General features: G+C 47.7%; 1 protein-coding gene across 1 annotated transcript; it reads right to left on the bottom strand.

The window, feature by feature from the left end:
- Positions 1-209: 209 nt before the first annotated feature.
- Positions 210-14390, bottom strand: DLAT (dihydrolipoamide S-acetyltransferase). The gene is made up of 14 exons (XM_077839774.1): positions 14094-14390; positions 12004-12105; positions 10888-11012; positions 10606-10762; positions 8074-8200; positions 7448-7638; positions 6621-6768; positions 6322-6389; positions 5376-5468; positions 4209-4316; positions 3450-3565; positions 2968-3130; positions 2615-2751; positions 210-1889 (listed from the first exon to the last, which is right to left on the bottom strand). Exons 1-14 carry the CDS (start codon positions 14346-14348, stop codon positions 1760-1762), a joined length of 1920 nt encoding a protein of 639 aa, XP_077695900.1. The 5' UTR covers positions 14349-14390; the 3' UTR covers positions 210-1759.
- Between the last annotated feature and the right edge of the window lie 3258 nt (positions 14391-17648).

Below are 17648 nucleotides of genomic sequence, written 5' to 3'. Positions count from 1 at the left end.
AGTGGAGTCAGAAACATAGATCATCCAAGTCTAGTGCTACATGACAGTGGCTTAACAGAGACACTGCTGAACACTTATGGCGGGAAACCTTAAGGTTAACAGGGTAAAATTGCATTTGCCCAACCAGAAGGGCTAAAAACTTGCACAGATTGTGCACTAGCAGCGAGGTCAGCAGCACCCATTACTAAACAGAAAAAGCACTGGGACAGTTTTTATTAGTCTAACAATTCCAAAGATTTAATAGAACACATGGACTCACCCAAGAATCTGGAACTGAGAAAATCAGAACATTTTTATACTTAAATGCAACAACTTTTCTTCTTACCCAACCATCAAAGTTAGGTATAACTGCAACCAACCGAGTAAAACGTTAAATAGTTCTCACAAAAATATTTCATCTCCACAGTGTATTTTTTCAGTATTATCTTTAGTGGATTCTGTAGCACAACTTTACAAGAGACAATACTTAATGTAATGTATAGGGTACAGAATAACCTTTCATTCCTACCAAGCTCTCCAGGTCACCGATCAACTGCATGATCTTTCTTTTTAAGTTAAGATTTCCCTTTGGAAAGTGGAATATTGGGAGTGGCCACTAATGTATCCCCCCACTGTAGGGCACAACTATTAGTGTATTTGGGTACAAGTCCAATAGAAAACGATTTAAAGCATTTTACATACATTATATACATGGGACAGCACATTCACAGTTTATGAAGGCTGGGGCAGTAAAGACATTTCATTTAAGAATTGTGATATCAATGACCTCAACTCATGTTAGAGGTTCCCGTTTCAAGAATGTCTGAAAAATCAATTTTCAAACATGCAACTCATCACAAAAATGATTGCCAGGGATGGAATTCCAATGGCCAAATTACACATGCTAACAACAGGTATCGACACACCTAGCAAGAAATTCTCCTGACTGATCTGCAGTACAACTATTTCCATTGCAACAGGGTGTACTGTTAACATTGCAAAGGGGAAAGCAGCCATTTAAGATAATTTCATACAAAAATACACACATGTGAAAATCCACAAGGATGGGGCACATTCTCTGTGACATTTAGAAGAGATTTGATTGTACTGTTTTGATAGCTTAATTAATTTAACTTCTCTCTTGCCTTTTTTTTTTTTTTTTTAAGTCCTCTAAAAAGGGATCACTTAGCTGTGAAAATCTAAGCTAGTGTTGAATTCCAAGGAGGAATTGCAATGTGAACCCTTTGTCCTATGAAAAAATATTCCTCCTCTCAATGTATGCCTGTCACTCTCACTAATACTAACAGGAGAACAGACCACTTAGGGTTCACTTTTTTTGTTTTGTTTTTTGTTTTAAACTAGCTTGTAGATTTCAGCTACCAAGCCTTACAGATTCTTTTGCACAGATGTTTACAATCTGGTTCTCTTAATTTCTGAGAACATAAGAGATTATATATCTGTGTATGCTCCTGCCCACCCCAATTCAGGAGCATACATGAAGCATACAGTGCTCACATGATTTTAAATCCAAGACACTTGACTTTTTTTTGAGAAACACTGGCAAATTCATTAACTGTATAAAATACAGTATAACTGTATATTGCTCTGTAAAGCCTTTTGCAAACTATTTATCTGTACAGAATGGTAAAAATTACCAGTTAATATACATATTTAAAATAAAAAAGGAAAATTTGTTTAATAGAGTCTAATCACTGAAATATAAATAGCTTGATTAGAACAGAACAATGTGACCTAGGAAAGTCTTGGTTGTTTGGTTTGATTATAGCAGCATGGTTGTTGGCTTTTCAAGGAACTTTTTGAACTCAGCAAGCCACTGGGCTCCAACTGCTCCATCCACAACTCGATGGTCACAACTAAGAGTAACTGACATCATGCTGGCCACATCAAACCTGGGAAGAGAAACAAAATCCCACATTTAGCACTCGCAAGTTAGTTTGCAGAGATTTGTCAGCCAGTGATATTCACACCACCCAGGACTTTTATAAAAGATAAACCCCAAAGGGTGTTAGTCCTGTATTACTCAGATCTACATGTATACCTTCACAAATGCTTATGATAAAGATCTACATGATAGAGTAGATCATATCCTTCACTTTCTGAAATTAGGTGATCCCTTTGGAACATGCAGCTCATTTTATTTAATAAAATGCATATACATTGGTGATAAAACTTCACTCTATCTCCATGCTAAGTCACACTCTAGGCCTGGCTACCTCAGCATGAGTTTTCAGGCAGTAAGACTGCCTTTTATCTATACGTGTCATTCATTTGCTCACCAGATTCAAAAGTCTGCACTGTGCCACTCAAAATTTGCCAGCGAAATATGGTCCTGTGAGAAAGGCACTAATCTAGGATTTAGGAGACAAAGGTTCAGTTCCCTTCTCTGCCACACATTTCCTGTGCGACCTTGAGCAAATTATTTACTCTCTGTGCCTCAGGCCCCCATCTTACAGATGGGGATAATAGGACTTCTCTAACTCACAGTGGCACTGTGCAATACTGCTAAATATTGATCATCTGATGGGAAAATTAGAATACTAGCCACTATTCCAAAGTAAATGTCACCTGTTTGAAGAGTTAACTGAATCTAGATAATGCTCTATTTAATACTTACCCCTTCTCATTATTTGCTGGCACCAGCCTGTTCTCTGAAGTACCAACTGCCAGAATACATGCCTGAGGTGGATTGATTATGGCAGAAAAATTCTTAATCCCATACATTCCTAAATTGGAAACCGTAAAAGTGCCTCCCTACAGGAAATAAACACATAGATTAATATATGGAACATCACAAAAGTTACTTCACACAGCATGTTAATTAACATGGCTGAACTAGATCATGGATTTGAAAGTGCCTGTTCTGAAGGGGTCATTTGACCCACATGTCATGAAATGGTTCACTTTTCTTTTTTTTAAAGTCAGGGACAATCACAGCTCCAGTAATTACTAACACACCAAGCTCCTCACCTGGAATTCATGGGGCTGAAGTTTACCTTCTCGTGCTTTGGCTGCCAAAGAGGCAACATCTTTACTAATGGAAGCCAATCCCTTTATGTGCGCATTGAACACGATGGGAGTTATAAGCCCTGCAGGAGTACTCACTGCAATGCTAACATCCACTACATTATTTCTGTAAGACACAACGGGGACACAACCCATATTACTTGAGCGGGACACAAAAGAAAGATTTTTTTTAAAGCATTAAAGCCACCTCGTATAAACAAGTGGTTACTGTCATGTCCATTAAGTCTAGTGCCCAGGCCTCACTCACAAGGGCACTTTAAGAAAGGTATATGAACTCTTGAGAATCCCCTGAGTTTTATACTGCAGCTGCTCCCATTCCTGCCAGCCTTTATGAGATCCTGCCAAAAGTGTGGGAGAATTGCTCCATTTTGCTATTAACACCATACTGAATAAAGTTACTAGCTACATTTGGACCATATACTTACTGCCTGATAACAGTGTCCAACCATGAGGAATTGGCTTCAGGCACCTTCACACATGCCAGAGCTGAAGCTTTAATGATGAAGTCATTGATGGAAAGCTTAATGTTCTCCGACACCTCCTGTAAAGAGAAGACAGAGGTTGTCAGTGCTAAATGTCAGTGATTTACTCACTCCTTATAGTCACCATAAAAACTGAATCAGTTTGCATAAACACAAGACTACATGGCCTGTTTACACTTACTATGTGACCCTATCACAGTCAGTCAATCTGGCACATCTCTAAGAGGAAACATTTGAAAGTGTCTTAAGCCCATTTAACATTTGCATTCCTCCCCCCTGCCCTTGCCCCCGCCTTGTAGTCCGAGAAGCAGTATTCAGTTTTGGGATATGTGATCTTCATTTCCCCAAAAGAAAGAACTCTGCTCAGACGCAGCATCTCATTTACGATTTGATCCTGCTCTTTATCCTATTTTCTAGCTGAGGCAACAATAGTAAAAGAAAGCTGTGCAGCTTGTCTAGGATTCAGTGTGATCAGGCTGGGGAACTCTGAGCACGCAATGGGCAGTGTTTGGATGGAGAAGACTTCTCCACACTCTGTCACAAGAGGGTCAAGACCTGATTAGCAGGAGGCAGCAAAGTTTGGAAGCGAAGGAACCTGTTCTTCAAGTCCAGCTGGCTCAACCCTGAAGAACAGATGCAGGAGGCTCATCATACTGATTATCTACCTGTCCTCAGACCCACACCACCCTTCAGCTGTGTTACCTTATTAAGTTCTTTCCTGAGCTCCAATATTTCTTCCACATTTATATCAATAGACAGATAGTAGTGAGGTATTGTTTGTTTAGACTGCATCAAACGCTGAGCAATGACCTGAAGGCAAACAGAGCAGGTCATTAAAACACAACACACTTTGCAAAATGGGCTTCCATCCAAGTTAAAAGTAGGGTTGACAACGCACACCACTGTCTTAGATGCACACATTCTAACACAATTAGGTTTGGTCCAAGCGTCTTTGGAGTTGCTACATAAAGACCACTGAGCAGCAGACAATAGCCAAAACACCAATATAAGGATTTTGCATTTTTAAATCAGCTAGAATTTATACCCCTACTCTCATTTTGCTGGATGGCGCAGAGAGATGAACAGATGGGCTGAGACAGAGGAAAACTTTGTTATGGTGATTTGGGAAGCATCTTAGTTTTGGGGACAGTGGTCCTAACTGTTTGTATTTGAGAGAGAGAGAGAGAGAGATTGTACATGAGGCCAGAAACGTTGGATGGATGCATTTTTATAAACGCAATAAAGCAGCTGCTGTATATAAAAGGCACCTCCACAAGAAGATCTCGCCCTCACCTTCAAATGAAGTTTATTACACCAGAAGAGAGAGATTTGGCTAACAGGAATGGTTGTCCATTATAAGCCACTAGACACCTAGAGATGTCACCCTACTATAAATCACTAATAGCAGTAAAATTTTTGCTTCAACTTTCATTTCTCGCAGCGTGGGTGGATCTGACCCTAGTCCCCTTTTTTGGGTACATCAACCACCACGACATGATTTAGCACAATTAGCCATCTCTGCTCAAGGCGCAAATGGAATAGAAGGGTTGCTGCAGATTAGGGCTGAGGTGCATTGACAAAGCTGCATGGTCTCGCAGGTCAGAATGGAGGTGCATCAGCAAAGCTGCATGGGGGAAGCTTGCTCAACACCTGCCAGTTCTATGCCTTGCTCAAGCCAGCGCTATTAAATCACTTACTCTCATGAGCAAGTTTTTCCACCAAGTTCACTACCCTTCAGCATCCAGTTGGCCCTCCTAGTTAAAAGGGACCTTAGTCAACAGTGGTTAAATGTTTAATGTTTCTGGAAAGACTCCTATGTGTAAATACAATCATCTCTTTAAAGGGAGAGAAAGAAGGAAAACCTCTTACCCTCCGAACATTACTGATGGGGATATCTGTGAAGACACCTGAAGGAGGTGGTGTTGCTGTTGGAGCTGCAGGTGTAACAGGAGCTGCCGGGGCCTGTGCACAAAGACAGACAGACAGCCGGGTTTCCGATCATCGCTCAAATGTGAGCTGGGGTTTGTCAGAAACTAGAAATCAACATTACGGAGACAAGCTTTGGGATGACTCTTGTGAATAAGGCTGTGGTGGAAAACAGATGGCTGAGACACGGCTGCTCTCGTGTTTCCGGTCGCCTTCTTTAGTAAGCAGAAGGCACTCCCGTCCTATAGCTTCCTACCCAGATACATTTTAAGTGATTCACAAACCCAAATGTTAAGGCCTCGATAACATTCTGTTCCCAGAATGTGGCGTTTGTGGGTATATGAAACATATGGTATTGACATCTGTAGCTACTATATTCTAATTAAGGACTGGTAATAAATATTAGTGATAGGTACCAGCCTACACGGTTACAGCTACAAAGCAGAACTCTATCAGACAATGATTGCAAAGTAAGGAGGACTGCAGAAGACTTTCAGTTTTTAATACTGGCCTTCCTTTGATTTTCCCCTCCTAAGCTGCCTTCCTCAAGGCTCCACCACTCCATTAGCTGTTCCGTTTATATGGTCCCCATTACCATAGTAACACCTGGAGAGGCAGGATGTGCTTCTGCAGCAAAATTCCAAAAAGTGACAAATTAAAAAAGGAGAACATCTCATCTCACGTTTCTGAAGTCCTACACATGCTGACTCCCCAACACTTTCCACGCTGTCCAATCACCAGCAAAACTGTCAGTCTTCAGAATGCTCGTACTTCACCTGCTGGTTGCAGTCTTCAGCCGCTTCCAAAGAGCGGCGGGTAGCTCTACACTTCTGTCAAAACAACTACTAATGCAGTAGTACGAGATCTCACGGATTTCAGTCCTACTCACAGGGACAACCTTTGGAGGCACAAATGACTCAATATCTTTCTTCGTGATTCTGCCATCTGGTCCAGTACCTGGTTAAGGGACACGTGAAATGTAAGATGATTTCATGCAATGCCATATTGGGAAAATGCAAATTAAAATAAAACCCACTCCCTTCTAACCCAGTCACTCAGCACAGCAACTGGACATTCAGCTGTAATCTGTGACCAGAAAACATTTTTGATGGACTGGGAGCGAACAGACAGCTAAGCACATATCTAAGGGCAACAGAGACTTGGATAAGAACGGAAATGGCAACTCACCTTTCACCTGCGCAATGTCAATTCCTCTTTCTGCTGCCATTTTCTTTGCCAGGGGGCTAATTATTACCCTTCCTTTATGTACAGGAGCCCCAGGTGATGAGACTGCTGGAGCTGAAGGGGCAGTGGGCTGGGGAGGAGGAGCTGCCACCTTAAGAGAATGGGTTAGACACAGTCATTAGCTGCACAGACATTCAGCTAAAGTCTTAAAGTTTCACTTAAGTATGAGGAGATGTAACATGCAAAGAGAACATGGGCATCTGGTTACCAAAAACCAACTAGAGAATGTTCACAGATCAGCAACAACAGTGATCAGGGGCTGGAGGGGCTGATTTAGGAGATTAAGGAAGAGAATGAGAGCTAAATCAGCAGAACTGTGGCTAGAGTGATGATCAGAGGTAGGGAATGAAACACTGCAGGTATGGGGGAGAGGAATTATTTAGGAATGTGCAGAGAAATGAATGACATTATGAGAAAATTTAGTCTATCAGAATGCCTTTCTGGGAGTGTGACTGATTAGGCTGTGGAATCATCTCCCAGATGAAGGGGCAGTAAGTGACTTGTATCCCCATCATTTGGAGCATTTAAAACGAGAACGGGCAGCAGTCTGGATTACAGACATAGGGAACAACCGCCATCAGTTCCCAGAGGATAGATTAGCTGGTGCTAATAGGTTGTATTCATCTCACGATATCCTTCCACTCATGATACCACAAACACATTATTGGAGTTCAAGCTTCACAAGGTTCAAACCAGCAGGATTATTCAGGTCAGATTAACAACTGCTAATGGTCCCCCCTCTTCTCTTCCCCATGAGAGATAGTCTTTACCGGAGGGAGAGGACTGGGTGGTGGTGCTTGTGGTTTGATATCAGCTACTCCAGTATCCCTGTAGTCAGCAAATGCTGGAATATCAGACTCCTTCTCCACAATGATACAGAGTGGGGTTCCTAATGGCACATCCCTTGTTCCTTCAGACACCAGAATTTTTGCCAGGTAGCCTTCTTCCTGCACTTCAAAGCCTTAAAAGAAAATGACTGATGAATGCTGGAGAAGATCAAATAACCAGAAGGTTGGCATTGATGTCACACAATCTCAACACTGGCACAATGAAGAGTTCTTTTGGATGATGCTTTCAGTCTCCCCATAGTAACTAAATCCCTGCCACTTTTTAACACATCTTTAAAACAACACTGAATGGGGAGAAGTCTCCATGTACTGCAGGTTTAACACCACAGGGCTGGTGCAAAGCTGGGAGCTGCTATTAGCAGCTCCATCACCTAGAACTACAAGAGGACAGGAAATAGCTTTACATTGCTCCTTTTACATTGCACCAAGGCCTGCTGCCCTTTGCAGCTGGAAGAGAAGAGGCTGGTTTGAAGCTCTACTGTGGATTACTCTCTCTCCAGAGGTTAAAGAACAATCTATGGTCTCTCTCAGGGTAAGAGATTGCTCACCTATTGTGGCTTTATCTGTTTCAATTTCTGCCAGTAAGTCTCCTTCGCTCAGTTTCTCACCAACCTTCTTCTCCCACCGCTGAACCGTGCCCATTGTCATCGTTGGTGAGAGAGCAGGGAGAACAATCTATGGAGTCAAAAGAATGCGAGGGTATCATAACAGATAACTGAAAGCCAACAGGAGCATGACTTCAAACCCCAACCAGTGTATTACCCTGGAGAATGAGCCAGCACCAATATGTTCCTGGGCCTGCCTAACCCAACGGAGCAGGGTGCGATGCTGCTGCTGCCAGATTCTTCTTTAAAGACGCTAAACCAGAGCTTAAATTAAGGAAAAAAATTGAAAGGCAACAACTGAGGGATTTTCCTGTTGGGATTCTGCTTTGCCTGTTTAGTGCTAGTAAATAACCATCACCTAGCACTTATGTAACAGTTTTCACCTGTAGCGCCGAAGTGCACAGATGGGGAAATTGAGGCATAGATAGGTGGAGTGCCTTGTGTGAGGTCACACAGCAAGTCAGTGGAAGAAATGGAAATAAAACTCCCAATTCCCAGAACAGGTGAGGTTCCGCCAACTCCATTTGGAATATGACTCCTTAACACAATCCTATGAAAAACGAAGGGGAGAATGGGAAAAACTGTGCTGGGAGTGACACACCCTGGCCCTCAGAGCAGTCAGGTACTACCGCGATGGGCACTTTAGATATGGATGCAATAATAATGATGTGCACAACTTTGCAAGACACTAGTATCTCTTCTACTGCATCACTGCAGAACTTGTTAGAGAATCAACATTCGACCAGCCCTGAACAAGAAAAGAGCAGTAGAAAGGAAGCATGGTCCAGTGGGCAAGGTGCTAGTCTGGGATTCAAGAGACTTGGGTTAAATTCCCTGTACCACCATATACTTCCTGTGATGCCCTGAGCAAGTCACAATCTCACTGTACCTCAGCATCCCACCTGTAAAATGGGGATTATAGCAACTCCCTACTTCACAGGAGTATTGCAAGGCTAAACCCATTAAAGGTTGTGAGATGCTCAGCTACAATGGTAAAAGGGCCATATAAGTACTTAAGATAGACAAACACAGGATACTGTAGTAGTACTAGGCAGTCACACAGAGATACCTCAGCATCTAACCACATGAGAACTAACCAAGCACAACTGGTCTACTCCTGGGCTATGCAAACTTAAAAGAAATTCTTCCCACATAACTGGGCCCCAGCAGAGTAACAGAGGGTGCGATGTAGCTCCTAAGTCCCTTTGTTTCATGCTCAATGTCACGGCGCCTAACTTTCAGTTGCTAAACCCAGGGTTGTGAGTTCAATCCTTGAGGGGGCCATTTAGGGATCTGGGCCAAAAATTGGAGATTGGTCCTGCTTTGAGCAGGGGGTTGGACTAGATGACCTCCTGAGGTCCCTTCCAACCATGATATTCTATGATTCAGACCTATGATTCAGTGGCCTAAAGAAATCACATGAACAACTCTGCAGTCCAAAAAGCTGAGCTAGAGGCCTAGGCTTCCTATCCAATGAATGGGGAGAGATAGGCACCAGAGAACATGAACCATAAAAGTCAGCCAATGCCAACAACAGGGATGTGTACTAAGCCCTGCCCCACTCACACTGATGGGCACTTGAGTCTGGGCTGCAGGGAGGCACCTAGCTCTGGAAGTGATTGTGAAGGGGAACCAACCGCCTAAGCCACTTCTTGTGGGAATGAGTTCAGCACCTGCCTCGCTCCACACAAAAACGGCTACAGGAGGAGGTGGTGGTGCCCCTCACCTTATAACTTTTAGCCCAGAGGTTAGAGCACTCACCCAGCATGTGGGGCACCCAGATTCAGTCCCCTCTTCACTCTGACTAGAGCGCAAGAAAGGATTTGAACAGGAGTCTCCCACCTCTCAGGAGAATGCTCTAATCACTGAGCAATGGGATATTCTGATGTGGGGCCCCCTCAGTCTCTCCTGTTGAAGCTGTTCCACTGTGGATAAATAATGAACGAGTGATTGGAGCAGGGGGACTGGACCCAGGGTCTCCCCTCTCCCAGGGGGGTGCCCTAAAACCGGATTACAAAGTCTCTTTCTCTCTCTTCCTAGTCCAATGACTAAGTATTTTTTTTCAGGGGACTAGTCACTTGACCAGAGACAGAGTGCTGCTTTATAGCTTGCTGAATGCCTTCATCCTTTACTCCATTCTATATAGCTAGGCCATCTACTAGCCAAATTAACCAATCAATGTCATTGCCTTTTAATAAGAAGAGAATCATGTGCATACAGGAGCTTTTCATAGTCTGAGGGAACAGACTGTCTTCTTCGACTGATACCAGGGGCCCTAAAACAGTTTTAAAGCTTAACTGAGTGGGGTTTTTTAAAGCCCATTTTAAATCTGTACGATTGACTCTCACTCCTGCAGCTAGAGCTAATAAGGCCTATGGTTTATATCTACATCACAGTGCCTAGGAGCTATTAGTGTTAGACAGGCAGAAGACAGACACTGAAGAATAATTCACTACAGGTATGAACATGCCTTACCTGCATGTGAGGAGGATAGGAGCTGCCTGGAGTCTGCACAGAGGGCTGAGCTGGTGGTGGGGGAACTGCTGCTGGAGGGGGAGGCACTGAGGCTGCTGTAGCAGCAGGTGCTGCAGAATCCAAGGTAAAATTCTTAAAGGCATCAATAAACTCGGGCCTAGAAGAGGAGCCAAAGGAGCCATGAACAATATGGAAGATAACGTGCCTAATGCTTCATCCAGGGCACCCAACCTGCCAGGTTCCCAAGACAGCACTCTACTGAGATGTGATCGATTTACTTACTTTTCAACTGTGATACATATTACAGACCCAATGGGGACATCCCTTGTCCCTTCTGCTACCAGGATCTTAGCCAAGTAACATTCTTCCAGACTCTCAAATCCCACAGTCGCTTTGTCTGTTTCCACCTTTGCAAAAAGAGAACGATCTTGTTATGGCCCAAAAGAAAGAAAGAAAAAAATAAAAAGGGTTGCATACAGCTCAGACTCCTCCAGTCTGATGTTTGTGGGTGAAGCTCCCTGGCATATAAAGCCATGGTGAGAATCATCTCAGCTGACAGCAGCAACTTGGCTGACAAGGAAAAGAGACTGTAGAGGTTCAATCCCCCTCACAAGTCGCTAGGAAACAGCAGGCAACTCTGAGGGGTAGTGAGGTTGTGGCTGTTTTTAATCCCTTCAATAAAGTGGCTTCAGAAAATTAATATTAATTTTTATTATCTGTATTTCATAGTATCTAGGCACCCCAGACATTGATCAGGACACCACTGTGCTAGGTGCTGTACACACACAAAACACAAAGAGAGTCCCTGCCCCAGACAACTCACAATCTAAGTATGAGAGGGACCAGATGGATGGACAGACTGACAGGGGAGTACAAGGAAACAATGAGACAATATATCAGTAGGACAGCCTGTGGTCTCAGCCCACCAGCAGCCTATCTGTGGACAAATTTTATGTAGGCCTCACAGCAGAAAAGAATTTTAAGAAGAAATCTGACAGAGGAAAATGAGTTAGTTTTGTGGATGTTTATGGGGAGCTTCTCCCAAGCCTGAGGGGCAGCACAGGAGAAAGTACAAAGGTGCTTGTTTGAAAATTTAACAAGTGGGTAATGGAAGCTGGCATTATGGGCTGATCAGAGGCAGGAGTCAACCTTCCAATGCTGAATCAGAGATAATGGGTAAGGGTGAGGAAAGAACAATTATACCTGTTTGGGGTGACTTGTGACAAAATCCAGGGCATGCAGTTAGTACGGGGACAATTTTAGAGACCATAACCTGCCTCATTCTCTGGTTATGGTGCAGCCTCCCACCCCACCAGAAAGTGAGAGGCCCCCCACAATCTGGCCCTTGGTGCCCCATAACTGGGGCCGTCCTGGTTAGGGGCGACCTCTCCACGGTACCTCTGCAATCAGATCACCCTCGCTGATCTTCTCCCCTTCCTTCTTCTCCCACCGAGCGATAGTCCCCATCTGCATTGTAGGGGAAAGAGCCGGCAAAGGCACCTGCAAAAGAACAACCCAGCCATAGCATAAGTGACTCTAGAACACCTTCTACCAAGAGAGGCGAGAGGCCAGTCAATGCTCTTGAATCCAGAAACAGTCAAGGTGCCAACAATAAAACGGCCATAATGCTAATGCAATAGTCTCACGTTTATTCAGAGCCTTTCATCCCAAGGTGCTTCATAACTCAGACTGACTCCAGGGAATTGCTTGTCCCCTGGAGCTCTAAAGGGCAGCTACCGACTGGTGCACAACACCACAGTGAGTGGGGAAGGGGCACGGAGACAAGGGCAAATCCGAACTTGGCAAACGACTGGGCTATTGGCAAGTGGGCTCTAGGGCTGGCCAGGGTAACATCCTGTGGTTTCGGGGGCCAAGGAACAGGAGAAGGACCCCGCTTGTAGGGCCTGGCCAGCGAGTCTGTGAGAGGGGATGCCGGTGGAGGCTGGGCTGGGGTTGTTTGCATCTCACGGGGGTTTTGCAGGGGAGGTCCCCCATCTTAGCCTCTCCAGCGGCTGTAGAGTGGGGGTGGGCATGACCCCAGCGAGCTGGGGGAAAAGAGAGTAACTCTGTGGCTGTGGGGCCGGGGTAGGCATGACCCCAGGGAGCTGGGGGAAGGGAAAGGGGGTGACTCTGTGGCGGGGGGGGGGCAGGGCATGACCCCACCGAGCTGGGGGAAAAGAAAGAGAGTAACTCCGTGGCTGTGGGGCCGGGGTAGGCATGACCCCAGGGAGCTGGGGGAAGGGAAAGGGGGTGACTCTGTGGCTGTCGGGTGAGCATGACCCCAGGGAGCTGGGGGAAGGGAAAGGGGGTGACTCTGTGGCGGAGGGGGCATGACCCCAGGGAGCTGGGGGAAGGGAAAGGGGGTGACTCTGTGGCGGGGGGGGGGCAGGGCATGACCCCACCGAGCTGGGGGAAGAGAAAGAGAGTAACTCCGTGGCTGTGGGGCCGGGGTAGGCATGACCCCAGGGAGCTGGGGGAAGGGAAAGGGGGTGACTCTGTGGCTGTCGGGTGAGCATGACCCCAGGGAGCTGGGGGAAGGGAAAGGGGGTGACTCTGTGGCGGGGGGGGCATGACCCCAGGGAGCTGGGGGAAGGGAAAGGGGGTGACTCTGTGGCGGGGGGGGCATGACCCCAGGGAGCTGGGGGAAGGGAAAGGGGGTGACTCTGTGGCGGGGGGGGGGCATGACCCCAGGGAGCTGGGGGAAGGGAAAGGGGGTGACTCTGTGGCGGGGGGGGGGCATGACCCCAGGGAGCTGGGGGAAGGGAAAGGGGGTGACTCTGTGGCTGGGGGGGCATGACCCCAGGGAGCTGGGAGAAGGGAAAGGGGGTGACTCTGTGGCTGGGGGGGGGCATGACCCCAGGGAGCTGGGGGAAGGGAAAGGGGGTGACTCTGTGGCTGGGGGGGGGCATGACCCCAGGGAGCTGGGGGAAGGGAAAGGGGGTGACTCTGTGGCTGGGGGGGGGCATGACCCCAGGGAGCTGGGGGAAGGGAAAGGGGGTGACTCTGTGGCTGGGGGGCGGGCATGACCCCAGGGAGCTGGGGGAAGGGAAAGGGGGTGACTCTGTGGCTGGGGGGGGGCATGACCCCAGGGAGCTGGGGGAAGGGAAAGGGGGTGACTCTGTGGCTGGGGGGGGGCATGACCCCAGGGAGCTGGGGGAAGGGAAAGGGGGTGACTCTGTGGCTGGGGGGGGGCATGACCCCAGGGAGCTGGGGGAAGGGAAAGGGGGTGACTCTGTGGCTGGGGGGGGGCATGACCCCAGGGAGCTGGGGGAAGGGAAAGGGGGTGACTCTGTGGCGGGGGGGGGCATGACCCCAGGGAGCTGGGAGAAGGGAAAGGGGGTGACTCTGTGGCGGGGGGGGGCATGACCCCAGGGAGCTGGGGGAAGGGAAAGGGGGTGACTCTGTGGCGGGGGAGGGGTCTGGGGATCAGGATCCTGGGTGGGGGGAGGTCCGGGTGCCCCAGTCCCCAGTGCCCCCCAGCCCCTCACCTTCTGGTGGGGCGGGAGGCTGCACCACCGCCGGGGGACGAGGCGGGGCCAGGGCTCCCTCAGCAGCAGCAGCCGCCCCGCGGGCCTGGGCCCCGGCGGGCTCCGGCTCCGGCTCCGGCCCGGCGGGGGCTGCGCGGCCCCCAGGCTCCCTCCGTTCAGGGCGCGGGCCCCCCGGCCAGGGCTCGCTCCCGCCGCTCCGGGCACCCGCCGCGGGGCCGCGCACGGGGCGAGGCGCCGCGCGAACACGCGCCACATGCTGCTGTAGAGCCGGGACCCGGCAGCGGCTGCGGCGATGACCTCGCTCCCCTCCGGACTGCGGGCGCCCACCGCGCTTTACGGCAGCAGCGGCTGCGACAGTGTCGTGAAGAGCCACAAAACGGGGGGGGGAGCTGGAGCTAGGGGCTGGCTCGGAGGACAGCGCCGAGGAGATAGCGCGAGAGATCTGGGTGCAAGGAGGTCTGGGGGTGGACAGGGGACTCTGGGGTAGGGTGGGGGTGGATGGGGGAGCAGGGGAGGTCTGGGGGCAGGATGGGGGTGCAGGGGTGCTTAGGGGCAGGATGGGGGAGCAGGGAAAGTCTGGGGGCAGGATGGGGGTGCAGGGGTGCTTAGGGGCAGGGTGGGGGCAGGATGGGGGAGCAGGGAAAGTCTGGGGGCAGGATGGGAGTGCAGGGGTCCCTAGGGGTAGGGTGGGGGTGGATGGGGGAGCAGAGGAGGTCTGGGGGCAGGATGGGGCACCACTGGGGTCTGAGGAGCAGGGGAATCTGGGATTGTATTCATGGGGAAGTGGGGGCACTTAGGTGCAGATTGGGGGAGTAATTGTATAGAGGAGAGCAGGGGGATTGGGGGTGTGGGATAAGCGAACAAAGGATTGGATGGGGGGATTGGGGCAGGGAGGAATCACAGGGACTTGGGGGTCTCCAGCCCCACACCCTCTTCTGTGCTGTTCACTCCCATACCTATCAGAGGCCCTGGTGCTGAGATGGCTCCACAGTTGGGCACTGGGGAGGTGGAAGATTACGCGCAGGCAGCTAAATACCAAACCCAGATGTGCACGTTCAGTGCAGCCTTCTGCAGGTGTCACCCCAGCGCCTCGAAGGTGCCCGCTGTGCTGTCCCTCGGGGGAATGGAACTCCCTTTATGATGGTTGTTTTATGGCACGCAGGCAGATGTTGTGATTCTTGTATTAATCGATGAAGGGGAAATGCCACACTGACTTAAACTCATGTAGACACACAGAATGCCCTAGGTGGGAGAGAGTTACGTAGTACAAAAGCTGGGCCTTGTCATCATCTTCCAGGTGAGGCACATGAGGCTGTCCCCAGCTGGGAAAATAGGCTTTAGAGCACAGCCAAACCTGTATGTCAGTTCCGGTTAGGCCCACAGCCCCCTCGACCCCGACAATAGTGCCATGTTTGAGTCTCCCATAACATACATCTGTGTCCCAGAATTTATTGAGCTATCGGCCCCAATTCTGCATCTGCAAGTGAACCCCCAACACCATACAGAGCATGATTGACTTCAGTGAGGCTCACGCACAGATTTCAGCATCAGGGTCTTAATTTGTCTTGTTCAGGGTGTCTCTTTGCCTCAGTTTCCCCATCGGTAAAATGTTCCAACCCATCAGCTATCCTTAGCAATACTGACATTTCCCCCTGGGGACTGAGAGGCTTCATTAACATCTATAAAGTGCTTTGAAATCCTTGGTTGGTAGGTACTGTATATATGCAAAGCATGATTGTCCTTATCACTACTGCTTCAGGGTTTTTAAATTATTTAGCAAGAGCTGTTTTCAGCACACAGGACTTGCCTCTACTGTGCCATCACCATCAGCAAACACAGCCACTGCACCTGCATGCATAAACATGAGAATCTGTGGCTGCAGTGATATTTGCTCACAAATCTCTGAGTTAACTGAGCCCCAAACCTATTGCATTTCATTTTAAATTATATGAGCAATATGGTCTGAGTCAGGGGTTAGTTGTAGTTTTAAAATATCTCAAAAGCTCACTTGTATTTAAAAATAAAAACAACTCTTGCAAGAAATTGAACAGCCCAGAGCTGTTTGCTGTTTAATGTGCGTGGATCCAAATCTTCTCTTCAAAGTGAGGTTCAGTCTCTGAGCTTTCCTGCTGTTTTTGAAGATTTTGGAAGCCAGATGGAACAGACCCTTTACTCAGTTCCAGTGCAAGATTGTCTTCTCTGCTGTGTATTCTGTTCCTACTACCTAGCCAACACACCCATGCACATGAGCATCGTATGCCTGTCAACATATTAAAAGCTTCAGTTCAAAGGAACCTCCCTCCCCACCCAAATAGATTGATCAGACTCCATTTGCAAACTACAGTTTATTGAGATGATTTTTTCTTGGTCCACAAACCCAAAGTACATCCAGTCAGATATATACAGCTCTTAGATGTACAGATAAACCTCGGTTCTCACTCTGTTGGAGGACCTGGATTTTGAGAGTAACTGACCTTTTAAAAAGTGATGAATGCAAACGTTAGAGTTTCTAGGAAAATATAACTTTACATATAGTGTGTGTGTTAAATAATCAAGTTACAATTATAAGGAAACCAAAAAGTAGCTTTGAAGAAAGTAAGGCAGAAATAAACATATATAGAATCAAAGGAAAACATTTAAACCAAGTCCAAGGCTGGATTCTGATCCCATATGCCCTGCTCTAAATCAGGAGTAAATCCATTTAAGCCAATGGTGTTACACTAGAGTAAAACTGGTATAAGTGAGAGGAGAATCTGGCCCCGTGTGTACCTACTCTTTTCCAGGATTGTCTCGTTCCCCTTTATTTTGTGAATAACTTTCCCTGACCTAACTCATACTCCTGTCTGCTCATTCATACAATGACAGGAAGTCAAGAGAAAACTGCCATGTCATTGCAGGAACAAAGCTGAACCTGAGCTATGCGTGTGTTAGAGCCTAGGGGAGCAATCCCGGGGGAGAACAAGGCATGGCCATGGCCTCCAATTTTAATGTTAGAAGTACTAATAGTTCTGTCTCCAGGCTCTCTCACACAAGTCCCAGTGACTTCTCTGGGAGGTGGGTGTGTGTATCCGAGGGCAGAGTGCTGCCAATGCTTTTCAAGGGTTTGAACTTAGTACAGTGATTATCTGTTCTGTCACAGAGGGAACAAGGTTTCTGTTCTAGTTCGTATGGGGTTTTAGCACTGATGAAGGCTGCTTGGCTGATAGTGCTACAGAATGAAATCTTTATCGCCAGAATACGCATAGGCAGTGGCAGTGCAAGTTTCCTTCTCTGTGCCTCCTCCTCCAAATGTACTTTGCCCCTGCCCTGAAGGGAACACGAGACAGCAAGTGGCTCCAGGGCTGATTCAGTCCTTGGCCCCTCTGCAGAGACTGCCAACAGGCGTTTCACTGGTGACCGTGGTTATGGGGATGTGGAACCCCTAGGAACAGGACAGATTCCCAACTCATTCCACCTAGGCCATCAACCAGCCATTGCTGGATCACTACTGAGTGAGACTGGACTGAAACCTATGACCTACAGGTGAGAAGTTCTATCACATTAGCAATTACCTCA

The sequence above is a fragment of the Eretmochelys imbricata genome, chromosome 22 (genome assembly GCF_965152235.1).
Source record: "Eretmochelys imbricata isolate rEreImb1 chromosome 22, rEreImb1.hap1, whole genome shotgun sequence".
Lineage (NCBI taxonomy): Eukaryota > Metazoa > Chordata > Testudines > Cheloniidae > Eretmochelys > Eretmochelys imbricata.
This window is presented reverse-complemented; position numbering and strand designations above follow the sequence as displayed.

Coding starts and splice junctions, on each gene's coding strand:
- DLAT (XM_077839774.1), bottom strand. CDS start 14,348: ATGTGGCGCGTGTTCGCGCGGCGCCTCGCCCCGTGCGCGGCCCCGCGG. Junction 11,013..12,003: donor AGGGTGATCTGATTGCAGAG/GTACCGTGGAGA, acceptor CTTTTTGCAAAG/GTGGAAACAGACAAAGCGAC. Junction 4,317..5,375: donor CCATCAGTAATGTTCGGAGG/GTAAGAGGTTTT, acceptor GTTTGCCTTCAG/GTCATTGCTCAGCGTTTGAT.